This window comes from Triplophysa dalaica, chromosome 21, assembly GCF_015846415.1.
Source record: "Triplophysa dalaica isolate WHDGS20190420 chromosome 21, ASM1584641v1, whole genome shotgun sequence".
In the NCBI taxonomy this organism is placed as follows: Eukaryota; Metazoa; Chordata; class Actinopteri; order Cypriniformes; family Nemacheilidae; genus Triplophysa; species Triplophysa dalaica.
This window is the reverse complement of record NC_079562.1, coordinates 19,282,485-19,304,380: the sequence shown is the minus strand read 5'-3', so window position 1 is coordinate 19,304,380 and position 21,896 is coordinate 19,282,485. Positions and strand designations below refer to the sequence as shown.

The window sequence follows — 21,896 nt, the reverse complement described above, 5'->3', positions numbered from 1 at the left end:
GTACACCAGTGTTGAGGGTGATGGTGGTGGAGCAGATGTGGCCTAACCTAACAAGCTGAGGCCTGTTCGTCAGGAAGTCCATAATCCAGTTGCAGGTTGAATTGTTAATGCCTAGGTTTCCAAGTTTGATGATTAGCTTGGAAGGGATGACGGTATTGAATGCAGAGCTGAAGTCTACAAACAGCATGCGTGCATAAGTGTCCTTATTATCCAGATGTGTGAGCACCGAGTGCAGCGCCATGGACACCGCATCATCTGTGCTCCTGTTGCTACGGTAGGCAAATTGGTATGGGTCCAGTGTGGATGGTAAAGAGTCTTTTAGTTGTGACAGGACCAGCCTCTCAAAGCACTTCATAACAATGGGTGTGAGTGCTACAGGGCGGTAGTCATTCAGGCTTGTCGGGCTGGAATGTTTTGGAATGGGCACAATGGAGGTTGATTTGAAACAAGCTGGAACCACTGCTTGGGCGAGGGACATGTTGAAGATATCCGTGAAGACCCCAGCGAGCTGCTCCGCACATGCCCTGAGTACGCGACCAGGGATGCCATCAGGATCAGCAGCCTTGCGTGCGTTTATCCGGCTTAGTGCAGTGTAAACATCTATGGAGTTTAGTGTGATAATTTGGCAACATTTCTAAGGTGGAAGAAGGCTGTTTTTGTGATATTTGATTTTTAAATGACAGGTTGCCATCTAGTATAACGCCTAGGTCTTTAACTGTATTTGTCGTAGTAACAGTATAGCCTTCAATTTGCAGGTTGTAATCTGAGATATTCTGTTTACGTGTTTTTGGTGCTAAAAGTAATATTTCTGTTTTGCTAGAGTTTAAAAGAAGGAAATTACTAGTCATCCAATGTTTTATGTCTTCAATGCACTCTGCCAGTTTGGATAGCTTGAAGGAATCATCTGGTCTTGATGAAATATGTAGCTGAGTATCATTTGCATAACAGTGGAAGCTAATTCGATGTTTTCTAATAATGTTGCCAAGGGGCAGCATGTATATGGAGAAAAGCAGGGGTCCTCAAACCGATCCCTGAGGTAATAAATATTTTACTTATGTGAGATTTGACGATTTCCCATTTAAATGGACACATTGATATCTGTCTGATAGGTAAGATCTGAAACATTGTAGTGCCTGTCCCTGAATACCGGTATAATTGTGTAAACGATCTGATAGTATTTTACGGTCTACATTATCCAAAGCAGCACTCAAGCAGGACTAAGAGTGACATGTTACCTTTATCTGATGCAATAAGAAGGTCATTTGTATTTCTAACGAGCACCGTTTCAGTGCTATGATGCGGTCTAAAGCCAGACTGAAACTTTTCGTGCATGTCATGATTTTGTTGGAAAGTACACAACTGAGTGGACACTACTTTTTCTAGTATTTTAGACAAGTAAGGGAAATTTGAAATCGGTCTATTGCTTCCAAATTCGTTGGGGTCTAAATAAGTTTTTTTGATAAGATGCTTAATTACAGCCAGCTTAAAGGGTCCTGGGACATGTCCTAGATTAATTGACGAGTTGATAATGTTATAAATGGGCTCAATTGAAACAGGTATTAACTCTTTTAATAAAGTAGTCGGAATGGTGTCTAATAAGCATGTTGTCGGTTTGGATGTTGCAATAAGTTTAATGGAATCTTCCTGATTAATAGGAGAAAAACACTGTAGCTTTTCTTTTTGGGTGATGGTCGATACTTCAGACACACTTGGAGGTTTGGTTTTAGCTATGTTGTCTCGTATTTTTTGGATTTCCTCTGAAACAAATTTCATGAATTCATTACTACCAAGGTACGGCAGAATAACCAGGTCAGGAGAAGTCTGTTTGTTTGTTATTATAGCAATTGTTCTAAATAAAAACTTTTGCTGCTTTCAGTGCCTTTTTGTAACTGTTTGCACTCTCTTTCCATTGAATTTTTAAAAACCTCTAATTGGGTCGGTTTCCATTTGCACTCTAGTTTACGTGTTTCTCTTTTTAAGGAGCGAGTGGTGCTATTGTACTATGGTGCTATGATCTTTTCTTTAATATTTTTTGACTTCGAAGGTGCGACTGCTTCTAATGTATTAGAGAAAATAATGCCCATGTTTCTGGCCATGTCATCGAGCGATTCTATATTTGTTGACAAGGTTATTAAAGGCGTCAGATCTGGCAAGTTCTTTACGAAACTATCTTTAGTAGTTGAGGTGATTGTTCTACCCTGTCGATAACAAGATATACAGTTGAAAGAAAAAGTATGTGAACCCTTTGGGCTTACTTGGATTTCTTCATAAATTGGTCATAAAATGTGTTCTGATCTTCATCTAAATCACAACAATAGAGAAACACAGTCTGCTTAAACTAATAACGCACAAACATACGTTTTCATGTTTTTATTGAACACAACATGTAAACATTCATAGTGCAGGGTGGAAAAAGTATGTGAACCTTTGGGTTTAATAACTGGTTGACCCTCCTTTGGCAGCAATAACCTCAACCAAACGTTTCCTATAGTTGCAGATCAGACCTGCACAACGGTCAGGAGAAATTTTGGACCATTCCTCTTTACAAAAGTGTTTCAGTTCAGCAATATTCTTGGGATGTCTGGTGTGAATCGCTCTCTTGAGGTCATGCCACAGCATCTCAATCGGGTTGAGGTCAGGACTCTGACTGGGCCACTCCAGAAGGCGTATTTTCTTCTGTTGAAGCCATTCTGTTGTTGATTTACTTCTATGCTTTGGGTCGTTGTCCTGTTGCATCGTCCATCCTCTGTTAAGCTTCAGTTGGCGGACAGATGGTCTTAAGTTTTCCTGCAAAATGTCTTGATAAACTTTGGAATTCATTTTTGCATCGATGACAGTAATCCGGCCAGGGCCTGAGGCAGCAAAGCAGCCCCAAACCATGATGCCCACTCCACCATATTTTACAGTTGGGATGAGGTTTTCATGTTGGTGTGCTGTGCCTTTTGTTCTCCACACATAGCGTTGTGTGTTCTTTCCAAACAACTCAATTTTGGTTTCATCTGTCCACAGAATGTTTTGCCAGTAGTGCTGTAGAACATCCAGGTGCTCTTTTGCAAACTTCAAACGTGCTGCAATGTTTTTTTTGGACAGCAGTGGCTTCCTCCGTGGTGTCCTCCCATGAAGTCCATTCTTGTTTAATGTTTTCCTTATTGTAGATTTGTCAACAAAAATGTTAGCATGTGCCAGAGATTTCTGTAAGTGTTTAGCTAACACTCTAGGATTCTTCTTCACCTCATTGAGCATTCTGCGCTGTGCTCTTGCAGTCATCTTTACAGGACGACCACGCCTAGGGAGTGTAGCAACAGTGCTGAACTTTCTCCATTTGTAGACAATCTGTTTTACTGTGGACACATGGACATCAAGTCTTTTAGATATACTTTTGTAGCCCTTTCCAGCTTTATGTAAGTCAACAATTCTTGATCGTAGGTCTTCTGAGAGCTCTTTTGTGCGAGGCATGGTTCACATCAGACAACGCTTCTTCAGAACAGCAAACTCAAAACTGGTGTGTGTTTTTTATTGGACATGCCAGCTTTAATCAACACATCCAATCTCATCACATTTATTGGACCCCAGGTTGGCTGACTCCTGGCTCCAATTAGCTCTTGGAGAAGTCATTAGCCTAGGGCAGGGCTCCTCAAATCTTACCCTGGAGGGCCGGAGCACTGCAGAGATTTGCTCCAGCCCTGATCAAACACACCTGAGCAAGCTAATCAAGCTGTTCAGTATCGCTAGAAAATCACAGGTGTGCAAGTTTGATCAGGGTTGGATCTAAACTCTGCAGTGCTCCGGCCCTCCAGGGTAAGATTTGAATAGCCCTGGCCTAGGGTTTCACATACTTTTTCCACCCTGCACTATGAATGTTTACATGTTGTGTTCAATAAAAACATGAAAACGTATAATGTTTGTGCGGTATTAGTTTAAGCAGACTGTGTTTCTCTATTGTTGTGACTTAGATGAAGATCGGAACACATTTTATGACCAATTTATGAAGAAATCCAAGTAACCCCAAAGGGTTCACATACTTTTTCTTTCAACTGTACAACTGATTTCTGCAGTGCGCAGTGTACATGTTATAAGATGGTGATCGGAAACATTGTCATTTTGAGGTATAATATCGATATTGGATATTGGTGAGAAATAATCAAGTCTAGTGTATGATTAATTCAATGAGTAGGTCTATTGATGTATTGTGTTACACCAAAAGAGTGCAGTAGCTCTTTAAACGCCATGGGTAAACGTAATGGGTCCGATAAGAAGTCTGAGAACTCTATCAGAAAATGTCTACACAGTAGCAAATGTAAGAGAGAGCAATGGTTTTTTACTTTTGTTTGGAACAATTATGTTCAACGCAAGCACTTCAAATGATTTAAATGTATGCTTTGTTCTCTGAGTTACGCTGAGAAAGTCTCCAAAGATTGCTGCGACACCACCCCCTCGACCGACCGGACGTGCTCATGCATATAACCGTAGCTTGGTGGAGTAGACTTATATAGATCAAAATAATCATTTGGCTTAAGCCAGGTTTCAGTAAGGCATAGTATATCAAAACTGTTTTCTGTGATCATTTCCTTTACAATAACTGCCTCTGGATTTAGTGATCTAATATTAAGTAGCCCAAACTTTAGGCGCTGGTTTTGCTCATTAAATATATTGTCTTTTGGTTTAATCACAATAAGGTTTTTTATCTGACTTTTATATAAATTATTATTTGGTTGTATTATTCGGGGGACAGTCACAGTCTCTATGCATTTGGAAGCAGTAACATTCTTAACAGTAACATTCTTAACAGTTGGGTGAGTGGAACACAGACTATCGTTAAAGTTTGTACTTAATAGTCAAATGGTGCGTAGCGTCTTTGAGTTGTTGTCAGACAGAATTTCCGCTCCAATGCTGCTGGGGTGCAGGCCGTCGGGGCGGAAAAGCCTTTGTAGCTCCCAAAACAGATCAAAATTATTTACAAAGAGCAGCTTCTGTTCAATACACCATGACATTAACCAATTATTATGCGTAAATAGTCTACTGAACCTTTCTTTCCCTCGTCGGTAAGTAGGAAGCAGCCCTGATACGATGATCCTCGCCCTGGGCGAGGCGTTTCGCACAGTGTCGACAAGGCTCCTGAAGTCCCTCTTCAAACTTACAAAATCAGAAAGGGATCATATAATTATTTCCCTCACTGTATGATGCTGGGGAGGAAATATCTAAATATGATAATTTGTTTAAATTATTATTTTGTCTACCAGCAAACATGTATAATTTTTTTATATGTGTTGTTACGAAACTGGAATTTCTAATTTCTATACAATACCTTAAATAATATCAATATTTGATACCATTGTCGATTCCATGGGGAGAAAACTGACATAACAATAAGACTCAATTTTTTATTAAAAGTATATATATATATATTGAGTATATTTTAACATTTTTTTTATTGTTAATCTAATGTTAATTTTACTAATACATTTACTATTTAAAATAAAAAAAATGCATCTGTAAATATTAATGTACCAGAGCTTAGTTGTAAAAAAGATGAATAAATACTCCAATAGTTTCTCATTCATTGTTTGTTAATGTTATATTAGATATTTCTTTCATCAACTAGTTTTCATTTGACTTTTGTTCACATCATTGATCTGTGCACATAGAGACTGGCAATCTATCTTACAATGTAAAATTATGGAGCCGCAGGTTTTTGGGTTACTTTCATAATGTATTGCGGCCGCCAAAATGTTTTATTTAAAGTCCAAGGATAAATGCTAATTGATGAGATTCTTAATGCGTATTTATACTCCATTGAATACCTTGGAACTCCAGGACCAGCCCGTTCTCATAAGTGGGAACAAGTGTCTGACAGGCAGGCTACAGAACAGGGAGGGACCCGGGAGCTCAGCTCAACCAAAGAGGAAATTATAGCGGTGGTATTAGACAATGCATCCGAATTATGCTTTAACCAATGTTTCGTCAGGTGCATGTCAAGTTGCATAGTGAAATAAATCACTTGTGAGTATACAACAGATGTTTCCTCCAGTTGCCAAATATCATGTTTGATTAGCGCTATACGCAGTCTAGAACATTGAAACATTGACGTTCTTATGCATATGCAATAAATTTAACCATGCTTATTTATTAAGCAAGATTTTGCATGTCTTACGAAGAGAAAACACGTTTCTCGTCCATTTCCATGCGTGGCCTCAAGCACACATTAAATTATAATGGTAGTCAAAGGTGACCCAGAATTTTTTGCTTTCCTAAATCCCCCAAAACATCTTTTGAGTTCAACAGAACAACAAATATATACATTACCTAGGAAACAATTCAGATAAGTTAATATAGCAATAGAAATGTTTTTGGCAGTTGTTAACTTTGATTTGACACAGGAAAATAATTGAGCTAGTTTTCATTCCCTTTGGGCGGGTTTTGAGGGTCATTGGGCTGCTTTCAGAAAGCTAGTTAGCAAGATCCCTGTGACCAGCAGCAATGACAAGGTAAGCTAACGTTTACATGATGACTAGCTAGAATTCTATATAATCTAGTTCAGTGATGGGATGGGACTATTTTGTATTTTAATACCCTTGATTTGTATTTTTTTTTAAATGTGTTTAATCATAATATTTTAGTATTTTTAAACTGAAATACTTTTTGCCAATCAACCATGGATGCATGGATGGGCAGTGTTTCAAATACATCCATTTGAAATACAAAATACTATTATTTGTAATAGTATTTTGTATTTAAATGCATTTAATCTTAATATTTTTTTAATATTTATTTTATATAGCCTAGTTAATTCAAGAAATCAGCAGTCTAATAATGAGGTTAATTGGCCCAAAGTGTTTTGTATTTTCAAAATACAAAGACAATTTTTTTATAATGTTAAGTTCTACTTCTGTAGTTATTTTGGTGAAAGTAACTCAAAAGTAATACAGGGGTCATGTAACATATTACAATTCTGAGACGGTAATATTGTAAAATATTTAAAAGTTTTTAGAGAGTATTTGTGTGATTCGAGTTGGACAGAATCGACAAACTTACTGTCAACTCGCTGTCAGAAAAAAGAGAGAGAGTGAGACAGATACGCATTGGAACCGTTTCAGACTTTTAAATATTGATATTTTTGACAACACTACCAACATCACCAATAGAACAAGATATATTTAATCAAAATAACAACTGACACTGGTTAACATGTTCAAAAGTTTATACCTGACTTTTAAATGTATGTTCTGGAAGTCTTGAGCATCATGAAGTGTTTGTATCTTTTACAGTAGTTGTGTATGAATCTCTCTGTTATCATCAACATATGGACAGTTTCAAAGCAACAACCTAAACAAATGTTACTGCATATGCGTAACATTTTTCCTGGCTCAAAATGAGGCAGAGGTGATATCATCCTGATCTTGTACACACACACATGTACTACCATACCTTTAAGTGGCCTAACCAAAGTGACTTTGACATATTAATAGTGCTAATAAAATTAGATCCTTACAAAAATGACAATTATTAAGTTATATAAAACTATCAAAAATATTACGTTTTATTGAACAAAACAGAAATGTTTTTCTGCAGTTACAAATTACAGTCTGTTAAATGCAGGCAGCATTTCTTGTGAAGACACCAGACATCATTTTGGGTCTGAGACGGCACGACATTTTCTCTGAGGCGGCCTCCTCCCATTTCTCTATGTGGAAAAACCCTGTAATATTATTAGACACTAGCCAGACTGATAAACAAACACAGACTGGAAGTTAACTGCTGTCCAGGCGTGTGGGTCCGCAGAAACCTTCTTTAGTCACTGCTTGACCGAAGTGCAAATATGCAGATTATGAACATTTTTACTATTTTAGTTGAGCACCCATTTAAGCAATTTGTTTTTAAACCCAACTTTTAACTGATCTGCTGTTTGCTGTTGGAGAGTTTACCTGGACACTAATGTATAGTATAATGCATTGTAAACTGTGTTGGATAAAAGCGTCTGACAAATGCATCAAAATTCATATAAATGTAAGAGTTAATTATTGAATAGTAATAGGGCTGTCAGGATTGTAAAATATGATTATGATATGTTATAATTGCAATGATTTATTTCACAACTAATTGTCCGTTTCTGGGGTTTTGACAATTATGATGATTCATTGTCTGTTTTAGGGCTTTGCCAATTAATTCTCATACATTTTTTATTTGGCTTTGAAATATCCATATGAAGACTCTTTCTTAGAAATTCATTGGGGAAAATGGGGTCATTATATAGTTAAGGTGTAGGCCTTGACGGGGGTCAATAATACAACCGCAAAATACTTGTAAACTGAGTAAATTGACCAGGAGTGAATTGAAGCCAAGTGAAATGCTTTCAGTCATAGAAAAACTTCTAGTCTGTTTTTTTCTCACTTGCAAGATTACAATAAAATTTGGCTTCTGTTAATGAAATTTTGGTTGGCTGGTTTTCAAACTGAGATTAGTTTAAATAATGCAGGTTATTTTTATGGTGTGTTTTTAATATTTTTTAATGTGATGGTATTGTTGTGGTACATTTTACCAGAATTATCATACTTTAGTTACAATGTATACACTAAAATATGCAATATGAAGGCACTACAGCTCCCCCTTGTGTCTTTAGAGATGTGCAATAGTTGCTGTGATCTGAAACCATCGCAAAGAGGTCAAACAATTGCCATGAGACAATTGTTTAATAATTGTGACAGCACTTTATACTAATGGCAGTTTGTTTATTTTATCATCTGAACGGCAGGGTTTGAAGTCCAGCAGCTCTCTTACACCTCCTCTTACCATGGTGATCGCACCTTCCTCAGTGCCCAAACGAATGAAGAAAAATAAGCAGCCACTGCAGATCACTAAAGACCTGGGACGCTGGAAACCAACCGATGATCTTCTGCTCATAAATGCTGTCTTACAGGTCAGCAGAGTGATGATTAAGTCTTTTTTTAGCAAGTTGAATATGGATTTTGTGATGTAAAGTTGAGTGCCGAGTTTAATTTTCATGCCCTATGTTGATGTTTAGACCACAGATCTGACATCAGTTCATTTAGGGGTGAAGTTCAGCTGTCGTTTCTCACTGCGAGAGATTAAGGAGCGCTGGTATGCTCTGCTGTATGACCCTGTCATTTCAAAGTAAGTTGATCATACTTCTTACATGGTTAAAAATAAATAATAAAACAAAAAAAATATATAAAAAATTATATAATCTTGTTAAAATTCAAAAGTAATATCTGTATGATCGTGTGTTTGACAGGTTGGCGTGGCAGGCTATGCGACAGCTGCATCCAGAGGCCATTGCAGCCATTCAGAGTAAAGCTCTGTTTAGTCAGGCAGAGGAAACTCTTCTCTCAAAAATCACCTCTGTAAGTCTTTCCAAGCATCTTTATAATGTGGTTTCATGTTGTAAAATCAACACTTAGGAACCTCTTTTGCATTCAGAACAGATTTAATTAAAAAGCTATAGCACTTGAATTAGTTTTGTTACTGCACGGTTCCTGGGTCCAGCTGCATCAACTTACAGTGTGTTTATAATTATTGTGCAATTTGATAGTCTTTTCATATATTTTCCAATTCCTAACAATCTCAATTTAAATAACTACTATTAATTCTGTATATAATGATTTATAAGTGATTTATAGTAGTTGGCAAGGGCTTAAAGTCTAAAACGCTTTATATTTAGGTGTGTAAAACTATGAATTAAGATTTATATTACAGATACAAAATAGACATTTAATATAGACGGAAAGTAAAAAAATATAAAGTGGCCAATATCGGAATACAAGAGTAATGCAATATTAGAAATTACAACAATATGGCGTCAGACTCAAAATGCTGATTGGCTCAGCAGTCAGACAAAAACAGGAAAAGAAGAAACAGTACATTTATGCATTTGGCAGACGCTTTTATCCAAAGCGACCTACATTTCATTATCCTATACATTTATACTTGGGTATCTGCAATCCCCTGGGATTGAACCCACAACCTTGCGTTGTTAACTTAATGCTCTTACCACTGAGCTACAGGAAAGCTAGAGAAACAGAAACAATACAGTTACATGTACAAAACAAGGGTATAAAGATATGGTGTGAAACCATGAGGAAGCCCTTTTGTTTCCAGTGCCTACATTTTTCAAAACTGGAATCTTTGCAAAAAAAATCTGAACCCACCCTTTCACACAAACATAATAAGAATTAAAAGCTAATATCTTGTAAACTAAATTGTGACTTGAACTGGTGCTGGTACTGCTCACTCTCAAGTCACTTTCAACCTATTTGTTCATGAAACCAGCCATCATGTGTTTGACAACTCTTCAGGATGTGATTCTTATTAAGTGGGTGTCATCATTTTGGATTCTTTACCTTAGCAAAGTTTCTGAGGACCTGGCACCTTGTATTTCTAGAGACTACAGGTGCATTTTTAAAAAATAATGTCAGTGGAGACATGGTTTCACACATTATAGGATTATTGGTATGCCCCTGCCTGATCTCCAGGATATGTACAGCTCCCGGTTGAAGAAACGGGCAGGTAACATCATCAAAGACCCCTCCCACCCTGGACACAATCTGTTTGTACTTCTGCCGTTAGATCATTCAAATCACGGAGCAGTTCTGTGATGCATACGCTGCAAGAAGTCGAACACATGCTTACGTAGGGGATGCCTTCGATGAAGCTACAGCAGACGAAACAATAGTAAATCAATGATAGGGTTCGTATGGGTGCTGGAAATCCTGGAAAATAATTGAGTTTTAAAGGAGGCATGAATTAAAATCACAATTTTAACCCAAGCTTTTGTTATACATGTATTTCCACCATATGACCCCTTTTAGGAATATGGATTATGAGTGACTGTACTATTTGCAATAAATGTCTAAATGTCTAATGGATGCATAGATCAGGGAAGTGTGTGTTTAAGCATTGACTTAGTCTTGGTTTTATCTCCCGAGGGATTTCTTGGCTGTTATGCTTAGCTGTGTGTATGTTCCAACCAAGGGCCAACCTCAAGGCAAGGTCTGAGCAGTATGCTTCAGTATCCAGTATTACTTCTTGGCCACTTTAACAGCTGTCGGCTCGACGACCTTCTGCCTCCTTTCAATTAATACGTAGATGTACTGACAAGATTTGATAAAACTATTGACTTGTGTTACAGCAATATCCCAGAACGATCATAACGTGACCATTTGTATGTATTTAAAATTTGTATGTATACATTAATACCGGTAAAATCAATTCACAGATCAAATATATTTTCCTCAAGGAATAACTTGCATTTAGGCAGAGGGATTTGCAGGTTTTAAGATTATAAACCGGGATATTAAAAAAGAAAGCTCCAAGGCTAAACAGCATTATAAAATAAACTGGAGCTGGACTTTTCAAATACTGTATGAACACTAAACAGGCTTCTCACCACGCAGGATGTCTATTTCCAGCTCATTAATTGCATACCCAATAGGCTTCTGGTCCAGATGGAATTCCAGGGTGGGTTTTGAAACATTGTGCCCTGAAATTAACTCCTATTCTTCACTCTTTTCTTCAATCACTCAATACTTCAAAAAGTAGTCAATACTTTTTTTTTGAAATCATCAATAGTTGTCCCTGTCCCTAAAAAATTACATCAATCAGAGTTAAATTTTCATAAGCCAGTATTGTTAACCTTGATCATAATGAAACGTTTGAGAAAATTGTCCAAAGCATTATTCTTCCACATGTTTCACCATTTTTAGATTGTTTTTAATTAGCATATAAGCAAAAAAGAGGTACGGTCGATGCAGTGGATTGTCATCTGCACTGTCTACTTCAACATTTGTTTATTCCTGGAAATTATGCTAGACTTCTTTCTATCTATATTATTTCCGCTTTCAATTCAATCCAGTGTAATCAGATAATTAAGAAACTACAGGTATTACAAGTTCCATCATCATTAATTCACTGGATTTATAATTTTCTTTCTGATAGACAGCAAATGGTAAAAGTGGAAAATTTATTATGACCAACTATTGTCCTTAATACAGGCGCACCCCAAGGGTGTATAATAAGTCCATTTCTCTATTCTCTTTACACAAATGACTGTCAGAGCTCCTTTACTACTACCCATTGTTTAAGATATGCAGAAGATACAGCTATTATTGCCTTGCTAAATAATAAGCTTAATTCATATTTTTTGGACCATCAACATTCTATAACCAAATCTATTTTTGCATTAGCTGTGATTCAGAAAGCAGATTCAGTCCTGAATAGACAAAGCAAATAGTGGCAGTATAACATCAGCTTTTCATATCTGCATAAACCATCAAGGACCATCTCCTTATTTAAAAGGGGTAAAAGCTTTAAACGCAGCCATTTAGGAAAAAGCTAAGACGCTTGCATTGGCGTCTTGGGTGTTCCTGGGACAAGTTCTCAGTGCGCGTGAAAAAGGTTTCAGAGTCCTGATGGTTTCAAAGCAACCAGGTCAGTCCGTCAAATTCTTTCTCAGATCAGGACTGGCTGACGAAGGTAGAACGAATTTAGCCTAAGCAAACTGCTGGAAGAAGCTGTCTCCATAGAGAGAGAGTCGGACTAATGAAGGTTGCCGGTTCGATTATCAGGGCCGGCACGTAACTGCTGTGTTGCCTTTGAGCTGCAGTGATAGCTGCCCACTGCTTCTGCCAGATGACCATGTAACAATCCGTCACATACCGAGGTCTGATCAACCGGCAGAGGGCTGAGGGTGTTTTGTGATAATGGGGCGAAACACCCTATTAGGCTGAGGTACACAACTGAGGATGTGTGTCGCATTGACTAGAACCGTACAAAGGGCATTATCAGCAGCACCTCACCAAAAGGCATCGTTCACTCAGGATAATGTAATGAAATTGGGACACACAACTCATGACATGTCTCTCTGATAATGGCAAGGAAAGGTAAGTAAGATATGTAATTTTATAATCATTTATGCCCAAACATAGAGGATGGCTACCCGGTGGACCAGTGAAACCTCAGACCTCCATTCCTCCATTCATATTATTGACTGCTTCCCCCTTCATAAGGCTTGGGAAATGCCCTATTGGGCAATTAAACTGTGCTGAAATTGTGGGATTATAACAACTAGTTCTATTAAGCAAATCTGAATTTGGAATTGTATTTAAGAAACAAAATGTAAATTACCGTTTTTAAGCCGTGTCACTGATCTCTTCAAGTACCATAGATTGAGAACTATTGCTCTAAAGTTTATAAAATTAGTAATCTCACCCTGTATTATTACTATGGTTACATACTAAGAACTATGGTTACATAGTAATAATACGGGCTTGCTTTATATGCTTTAACCTTCATGGTGCAACTGTTAACATAAACTGAAGCTCATTTAAATATAGCTGCAAGCAGCGATTATTGGGGCCAAGGACCCTTTGACTTCCTTGGTTAGTTTAAATATCCTTTCCTCCTTGATTTAAGACTTTTTATATAATCATAAAACACAGCACGGGAGTTGAATTCGCAACCTCAAAGACTCAAGGAAAGGGGTTTATCCGGTTGCGCTGCTTAGTTGACATGTTGGACCCAGGCTGCAGATGAGACAAATCACAGCTATCAAGTAGTGATATTGACTGATTACCTAAAGTGCAACTATGACAGATTTGTTTTTTAGAAAAATATTTATGTTAAAAACAGATATGTCAAATAAATAGCCGAGAATTAACTTGTGTGTTCACTTTATTTATACTTTACTCTTGGGATTCGAACCCGCGACCGTGGGGTGTGCTTTAATAGGTTGTGTCCATTCAGTTGACGTAGTGCACCCTGGCTGCCAAAGAGAGCTTTCCGAGCTGCAAGCATTGATTTGTGCCAATCCACGAAGGTGCTGAAATGACAAAAATAACAGAAATCAAATGCAAAACAGATATCAGAAGTGACAATGAACTCAAGAAAATCATTTTGTTCAGTGATGCACAACACATTAAATTCTGTCAGAATAGGTTAATGTGAGAAAGAGACAATATTATTTTTATGAATTCTAGGTGGCGAAAAGATTTGGTGCCAAATTTCAAAATGGCAGACAGGCCGTTCATCCAATCGTGACAGAATCATAATCATACGATACGGCAGGACCCAAGTAATCAATTTTCTGACAAAACATTTCAAGTCACAAATTTTTTTCAAATCTCACAGGTGGTGCTGTTCCCAATTGTGGCCCCCAGTCCGAGGTGTTGATGAAGCGTACTAAGTTTCATAACAATAGATCAAAGAATGTTAGAGATCAAATCAATTTTTTGTGTCAAATTTGAAAGGTTTGCGACCTCTTTACTTTTGAAAATCAGCGAAAATCACAATTCTGTCTGGTCACGTCTGTGCAGCTCAGTCCAAAGATCATTTGACCGCATTTTAATAACAATCGATCACAATTTCTATGACAACTGATAATCTGTTTGACAGTGTATTAGACATATTGACTTGACTTAGTACTTTGGCTTCACTTAGTACCACTGATACTTAAGAAAATATTGTATCTATAGCATTTAATATTTTAGTAGTGACTTCGTACTAAAGATTTAGTACTTTTGGCAACACTAAATGAGACCCAACAATATCTTAATGAGTGTTTCTTGGCTATAAGTCCACGTGACTAAGTTAAGTGCAACTGTTGGCAAGTGTATTACATATGTTTTGCAGAAAATCAGCTTAAGTCTTGTCTGTGAAAAGTGACTGAAATATTGATACCTCTCTTTCTTCTGATGTATGCGAGTAGAGCAGTCAGCCTAAGTTGGACATTTTCCAGGATTTGCTAAATAAGCACCCGAGCGTTTTTTACCCATCTCGCACTGCTAAGAGTCTCCTGATCCACTGGCAGCTGCTCAAGCAGCATTATTTACTGGAGGATCAGAGCGGTGAGCTGCTTTTTTTATTTCACTACTGTTGATTATGTTCCTTGCATGACTTCATGACTCTCACCAAATCATATTCATTTATAGTGCAACCTCTGCCTAAAGGAGAGCAGGTGCTGAACTTCTCTGATGCAGAACAGGTGGTCGATGATGCAAAACTCAAGTAAATACCCCATATTCATCTGTCAAATAATAATATTTTCGGATCCCAACCAGAATAATGCTGCAGCAGTGGCGATATGCATGACTGCTTTACATTACGTTGTTTGATTTAACATGTGAAGTTCTCAAATGACTGATTTTAATTACTTGTTTTAATGTGTTTTCCAGAGACAGTCGAGATGAAGTTCTGGAGCACGGTGAGCGTCTTTTATCATCTGCTGGTTTTTATAGTGACGATAATAATGAAGATGTCATATCTGATTGTTTTAATGCTGTTTGTTTGGTGCAGAGCTGATGATGGCAGACAGACATCAGAAGCGTGAAATCCGACAGCTGGAGCAGGAACTTCCTCGCTGGCAGGTGTTGGTGGACAGTATCACAGGTCTGAATCATGCTACTGCAGTGAGTATAATAATGATGCGAGTATCATTACTGCTATATGTGATGGTGTAATTGTGTCATTCTTTCAGGAATGAATTCACCAGACTTTGATAATCAGACGTTAGCAGCATTACGTGGGAGGATGGTCAGATATTTGATGCGTTCTAGAGAGGTAAGGCTTGATTTACATTGTAGACCTACAGTAACAGTCCAGGGTGGTCATTATGTAAATTCTACAAAATTGGGCTCCACATCATGAGGTTGTTTCTGTTTGACATATTTCTCACAATACATTTATGTCTTAATTCTGCTTTTTATTTATTTCTCTTATTTTACAAAATGGTTAGTTCTTTTTCTTGATTGTGATTGGCCAATAGCTGTGCTTTATTCACGACAATCCACACCTATGACTGCTGCACCTAAAGGGGGTCACACACTGGACATGTAGCGTTGTGTCCAGGACAGGTTTCCCACACCAGACAAGCTGAAGTTGGAGCGATTTAACCTTTTATGTTATTTTTATTAATATGTGGTCTTTAAAGCAACAACGAGCCGTTTTAGTGTATGGTTCCCTCATGTGGTTGATATGCGGAATTCTGTTATAAATGTGGTAAATATTGCCGCTGTATAAGCTTCCGTGTGGGCAGAGCAATACACGTGAATTTGTTGACCAAGCAGAAACCGCTATTACGTCATGTCACTTCATAAACTGTGCATGTACTAAAGCACTCTTTTAGCTCCCGCAGGTTATACTACTGGGCTATACGAATAGTTCAAACTAGATTCTGAGTTAGCAGTTGGTTGTTAGCCGTAAGCATATAGCTAACGTTAGCTACATGACACATTTGCAGTCTCCCAAAACACAACGCATGAATGTAAATGTGTTTAGTAACCAATGCAAATAATTTTCTGTAGTTATATTTTCGGAAACACATTTGCGACCAGTCGTTGTTCTTTATATAATGGTTGCAATCACTAACTTACACTCAACTCGCTATGGGAAGAGTGCCTAGCACAGTAACTATAGATTCCGATAACATTAGTCTACGTGCATGAACTAAGGAATAAGCACATTTTGTCCATAAAACAATTACTGTGGTTTGGTTGTCATCATTTACAATCATAACACTAAATTACTGATGAGGCACGATCATGCTATGTAAGCTATTGAGACACGGCAACATACCATTATCTCTAGTCTACCTTACGGTTATAAATTGTGAACCAGTAATGTTAGTGCACAAATAAACAATCTGAGCACAGCCAAATTACTAATGAACTCGAAAGTACAGGAGAGTAAGAATTTTTTTTACATATAAGACTTTCAAATACAGTAGCAGGAAGGCTAACGTTAGGTCTCTCTCTTCTCCTCTTTGTTTTATTTGCTGGCTCTGCCATGGTGATGGTTTGGAGATTTGCGTTGAACTAGATCATTTCGTCTTATTATTAGCTGTTGGCTAATTTCTCCAAGGCTATGACTAAAACATGACGTATGCTGTAAAGAAGGGGATAGGCGGGGCTTATACCGTCCCGAACACCAAAGTTACATGTCCAATTTCAGCCGATTTCAACAATTCTGTGTTTTTCTGTCATTATGGGGTGCTTTGTGTACATTAATGAGGAAAAAAATGAACTTAAATGATTTTAGCAAATGGCTGCAATATAACAAAGAGTGAAAAATTTAAGGGGGTCTGAATACTTTCCGTACCCACTGTATATCACGATTAACACTCAATTGATTCTGAATTTGATTCGGTGTTTTATTCACAGCTCTTCCAAGAACTACGGCTGTTTGATCAGTAGGAAGTACTGCTTGATCTAAAATCACTAAGAGATCATGTCGTTTATAATTTGCCTTTAAAAAATATACATTAAATAAACGGTTATCAAAACAGCCAGAGGAAATAAAGAAAGCACAACAAAAAACACAAATAAATATGCTGCTGATTACTTGTCTACTTTAAATTTGAAGATAATATTAGAAGCCTTTTTCATTTATACAACATATTACAGTATTCAGAGAGTTGACCAATGAAATCTGTAGATATATTAGTCATGGTGGCGGGGTTTACGCTTAACTGGTTTGGGGCAGAGCCATTGAGATAGTCTTCTTCGTTGACTCCAATGGGACAGTTTTTTCACAGTTTCAATAGTTCCCTGAAGTTACCAGTAACGCTTGTAGCCGCGACTTAACAGACCAACTGAGGTAAACCTCTAAAACATTTTAAAGACGAAAGCCATTTAATGAATAAAAAAATGAAAGAAATAAAGTATTTAAAGAGAAAAAATAACTTCCTGCTACTATCTGAAGGCTCTATGAATCATGTGACGCTCCAGTGTTTCGGACTTCCGTTGGCGGAACTCTCTCTCTCTCAGTTGCTGTTTGGTTGTTCTTCTTCTGTGTCCCATTTTCTGAGTTTCTGCGCCCTCTGAGTATCGAAAGTTGTGGCATTTAACCGTAATTCATAGAGGAAACTGAGCATAGGGCTGGGACGATATATCCTACAATTCTTATGTTTTAGTAATTCTTTTACACAACAACTGAAAACGCAAATGTTTGAAAACTGTTTTCAAAGTTCAGGACTGTGTGTTTGTGTTATGAAATGTACGTTTCTCCGGCAAAGTTATAATTTACTTCACCAGTAGAGACATATTATTTACATTCGCCAGACTCTTAATCACAATAATGCTAAAAAATGAGATTCAAATGGGCTTTTGACTTACAACTGTGTATTGGTTTTAACAACGTTGTGGTCTCTAAACAAGGCCTTGATTAGTCAGTCTTTTGTTACTTATTTTACTCTGAAAGGTGATGCTGTTTTACTCTGTTATAGAGTGTAATTTAAGATCACCTTTATCTGATGCAATAAGAAGGTAATTTGTAATTCTAACGAGTGCAGTTTCAGTGCTAAGATGCGGTCAAAAGCCAGACTGAATTTTTTTTGTGTATCTCATTATTTTGTAGGAAAGTACACAACTGATTTGACACTACTTTTTCTAGTATTTTAGACAAGTACAGGAGATTTGAAATCGGTCTATAGCTTCCAAATTCGTTGGGGTCTACATTTTTTTTTGATAAGAAGCTTAATTACAGCCAGCTTAAAGGGTCCTGGGACATGTCCTCGATTAATTGACAAGATAATAATGTTATAAATGGGCTCAATTGGAACAGGTAGTAACTCTTTTAATAAAGTAGCCGGAATGGGGTCTAATAAGCATGTTGTCCGTTTGGGTGTTGCAATAAGTTTAATTAAATCTTCCTGTTTTATAGGAGAAAAACACTGTAGCTTTTCTTTTTGGGTGATGCACGATACTAATTCTTCAGACACACTTGGAGGTTTGGTTTAAGTTATGTTGTCTCGTATTTATTTATTTTTTCTGTAAAAACATTCATGAATTCATTGCTACCAAGGTGCGGCGATATAGCCAGAATAGCACACAATATTATTTCAGTTTAATGGTTTTTCTGACAAAGTCAGTTTTACGTGTAGTACAGAATAGTGCAGAATAGTGCAGAATTTTACATTTTCCTCAAAATTTCTCTTTTAATATTTTTCCTCTTCAACTTTTCCAAAAATTCTTTAAATCATTTAGCAATTTATCCATTATCAAACTGTATTACAATATTTCAGATCACCCTTGGTCGGGCTACTAAAGACAAGCAGATAGACGTGGATCTGTCTTTGGAAGGACCTGCATGGAAAATCTCCAGAAAGCAAGGTTTGCACAGTTAGATTTTACTTTCGTGATGTACCTACAGTGAAAAACTCCATTGAGTCACATTTGATCACATGGTTCATATCAAAGCAAGAATATAAGGACCTGCTTCTAAACGTTCTGTTGACACTCGGGATTTTGTTATTAGCGGTCAATCTTAAAACAATTTTATTTATGAATTTTAAGTTCTGCTATTTGGACTAGGTTGTTTTAGGCTCGTGATGAATGATTTTGTTTCACGGATCTGGCAACACACAAAAGCAAGCTGACTGTGTTTGTGCAAGTTATATGTGATGATTGTGAAAACATATTAACAGTTATGTAAACTAAAACATTATATTTGCTTAAGAAACACATGACAACGACTAAAGAGTATCCCAAGGTGCGGGAAACTTCTACGTGCCTGGAACGCTTGAATGAGCCATCTAGTTATTAATAAATCTATGCTGCTCCATGTCTATTGATATGTTGCCATTAGGCAGGGCTAGTCAACAGGTGGCCCGCCTGCCAATCATCTTTACCTGGCCCGCCTTAACATTTGAAATAAGTGGAGAGACTTTAAGAATGGTGTGCTTTAATAAATGCGTGTCCTGAGACGCCAATAAGTCAGTTATTCCCGCGGGACGTAGCGATTGACGTCTTATAAAGCGATTGGATCGTTCTTTCCCAGATACGCATGTTGTTCACAATGTTATATTCGGAAATCCACAGCCACAGGCAGGTTTGTGGCTTTGCAGACGCGATAGGTCGCGTCTCAAAACGGTTCTTGTGCTCTTGAAAGTAACTGCAGGAATAGTACTACACCAAGTGAACTGTTGCTAAAAAAGGAAAAACTTATTGCAATTTATTGTTGCATTCATTATGCATGATTTAAACAGCTATATTAAAGAAACCAGCTGTTAATCTCGCTCCAGAACTTGCACCTCAAAGGATCTGCCCTTATAAGTGCGTCACATGAATAGGGATGGGTATCGTTAAGGTTTTAATGGTACTATTACTTTTATCGATACCACTTATCGATCCGGTACTTTAACGGTACTTTTTGTTGTGTTTTTTTTTTATGAAAGACAAAACTAAAGCTGGAGTTTTTTTCACTATTTAAAACATTCTTATTCTTTAGATTCGTTGACCTAACATAGCTTAATGCAGGTAAAAGATGACTGATACCCGCCTATTATTCATAGAGAATTAAAATAAAATGCATGTGGTCCTAAATTTGTTTGTGTTTTTTGTTGTTTTTGTTTAATAATAATAAAGAAATGGTATTCCAATTATGTGTTGTGGCTGGAGATCTTCTCTTTTGTGATGATGTGTGTAGTGTAGCACATATTTCCTTCATTTGTGTGTTTGTGCATTTAGTACTTATGATAAATAGGGACATAATATGTCTATTAATAAGTTAATGTATGTCATCGCTACAAATTAATTTAGGTAAGCTCTGCTTTATAATTTCTAAAGCATAATTTATTATTATTCATCCATTTTAAATGCAGTACTGTGAAAGCATTTTTTATGTTTAAGATTTATTTAGGCTACTGTGGATAAATATGTAGGCTATTTTTTTATGTGATGTGTGTTTATTAAATCATTACATACTAATTTAAAGAAATCTTATGCAATGTTTATGTCTGTGTTATTTAGGAAGACTGCTAGGCTAGCATACATACCTGAGGACGTGGATGATGAACTATTAGCTAGCAGGCAGTCGAAAACTTTGCATTTATCAGTCTGCACATAATGCTCTTTAGAGATATGTTTAGCCAGATTACTTGTGTTTCGCTCTTACAGGCAAAAGTCTTGTTGCACTTATTGCAACGAGCATTATCTGCATCCACTCGAGTGAAATGTAACCAGACTTTAGATTGTTTGATTCTCTCCGCCATCGTCACTCTATTAAGCGCGAACTTTCGTGTTGTGTGCGCGCGAGCTCTGTGTAGTGTTGGACAGACGGACATTTCGCGTGCGAGATTGCGAATAACAGAAATGCAGGTAAATGTCTTTAATATTATCGCAAATTAGAAATGGTTGGTCGGTTAAAAAATGCTAGTTAACATTTATTTAGTAATAAGAAATAGTAAATGTTTTTTTTTTAATTTCTCCAGTACCGACAGCAGAACCGTTAACGTCAGAGCTTATCGATACTTCGGTCTTTTATAATTTAGCCCCGAGACTGATAAAGTACCGAGTTTCGGTACCCATCCCTACACATGAATGCGATTGGAATTCACCCGATGATTCAATAATATAAGACCCCAGTTTAATGTCTAGGAGCGGGCATTCCTTTTGTGCTGAATTTATTGTTTTATTTTTTAGAGCTTTTTTATTTGACTTCATTAATTCAATATCTTTTTGAAAAAAAAAATACCTCCCACATCTTAGCTGGGGGACTTGAGGTGAGTAAACAGCAATTTCAATCAGTGTATTAGGGAATGTAAAATACAATTAAAACGACAATATCCCTTTTCATTAAATTTCAAGAATAGGTACTGCATGCAATATTTGTGTGGAAGCTTTAATATATGACCTGTAATTAACAGAAACAAAACCAGTATAAAAGGAACAAAATGCAATAAATGGGCCTAACGGAAATACAAAATAACAAGAAATTATGATATGGTAAAAACTGGCCCACATCCTATTTATACTTTTAGAATCTGGCCCTCAAAGAAAAGTAGTTGAAGACCCCTGCCATAAGGTCTAAGCTGAAAAATGAGGAGATATTAAAGCGATTTAACAGATCTATGGGTTTTTGTTTTGCATAAACTTTGCACAATGTTGGCAATA

The 21,896-nt window shown here is 37.1% G+C and overlaps 1 protein-coding gene across 1 annotated transcript in view; it reads left to right on the top strand.

Annotated features, from left to right (window-relative positions):
* Positions 1-21,896, top strand: part of mcrs1 (microspherule protein 1) — a 40,402-nt gene that overhangs the window by 13,879 nt on the left and 4,627 nt on the right. The window contains exons 5-13 of the mRNA XM_056735638.1: positions 8,750-8,914; positions 9,020-9,129; positions 9,251-9,359; positions 14,717-14,855; positions 14,940-15,015; positions 15,183-15,211; positions 15,304-15,396; positions 15,485-15,567; positions 19,028-19,115. Coding sequence (XP_056591616.1) covers positions 8,750-8,914; positions 9,020-9,129; positions 9,251-9,359; positions 14,717-14,855; positions 14,940-15,015; positions 15,183-15,211; positions 15,304-15,396; positions 15,485-15,567; positions 19,028-19,115 — 892 coding nt within the window. The remainder of the gene's footprint in view (positions 1-8,749; positions 8,915-9,019; positions 9,130-9,250; positions 9,360-14,716; positions 14,856-14,939; positions 15,016-15,182; positions 15,212-15,303; positions 15,397-15,484; positions 15,568-19,027; positions 19,116-21,896) is intronic.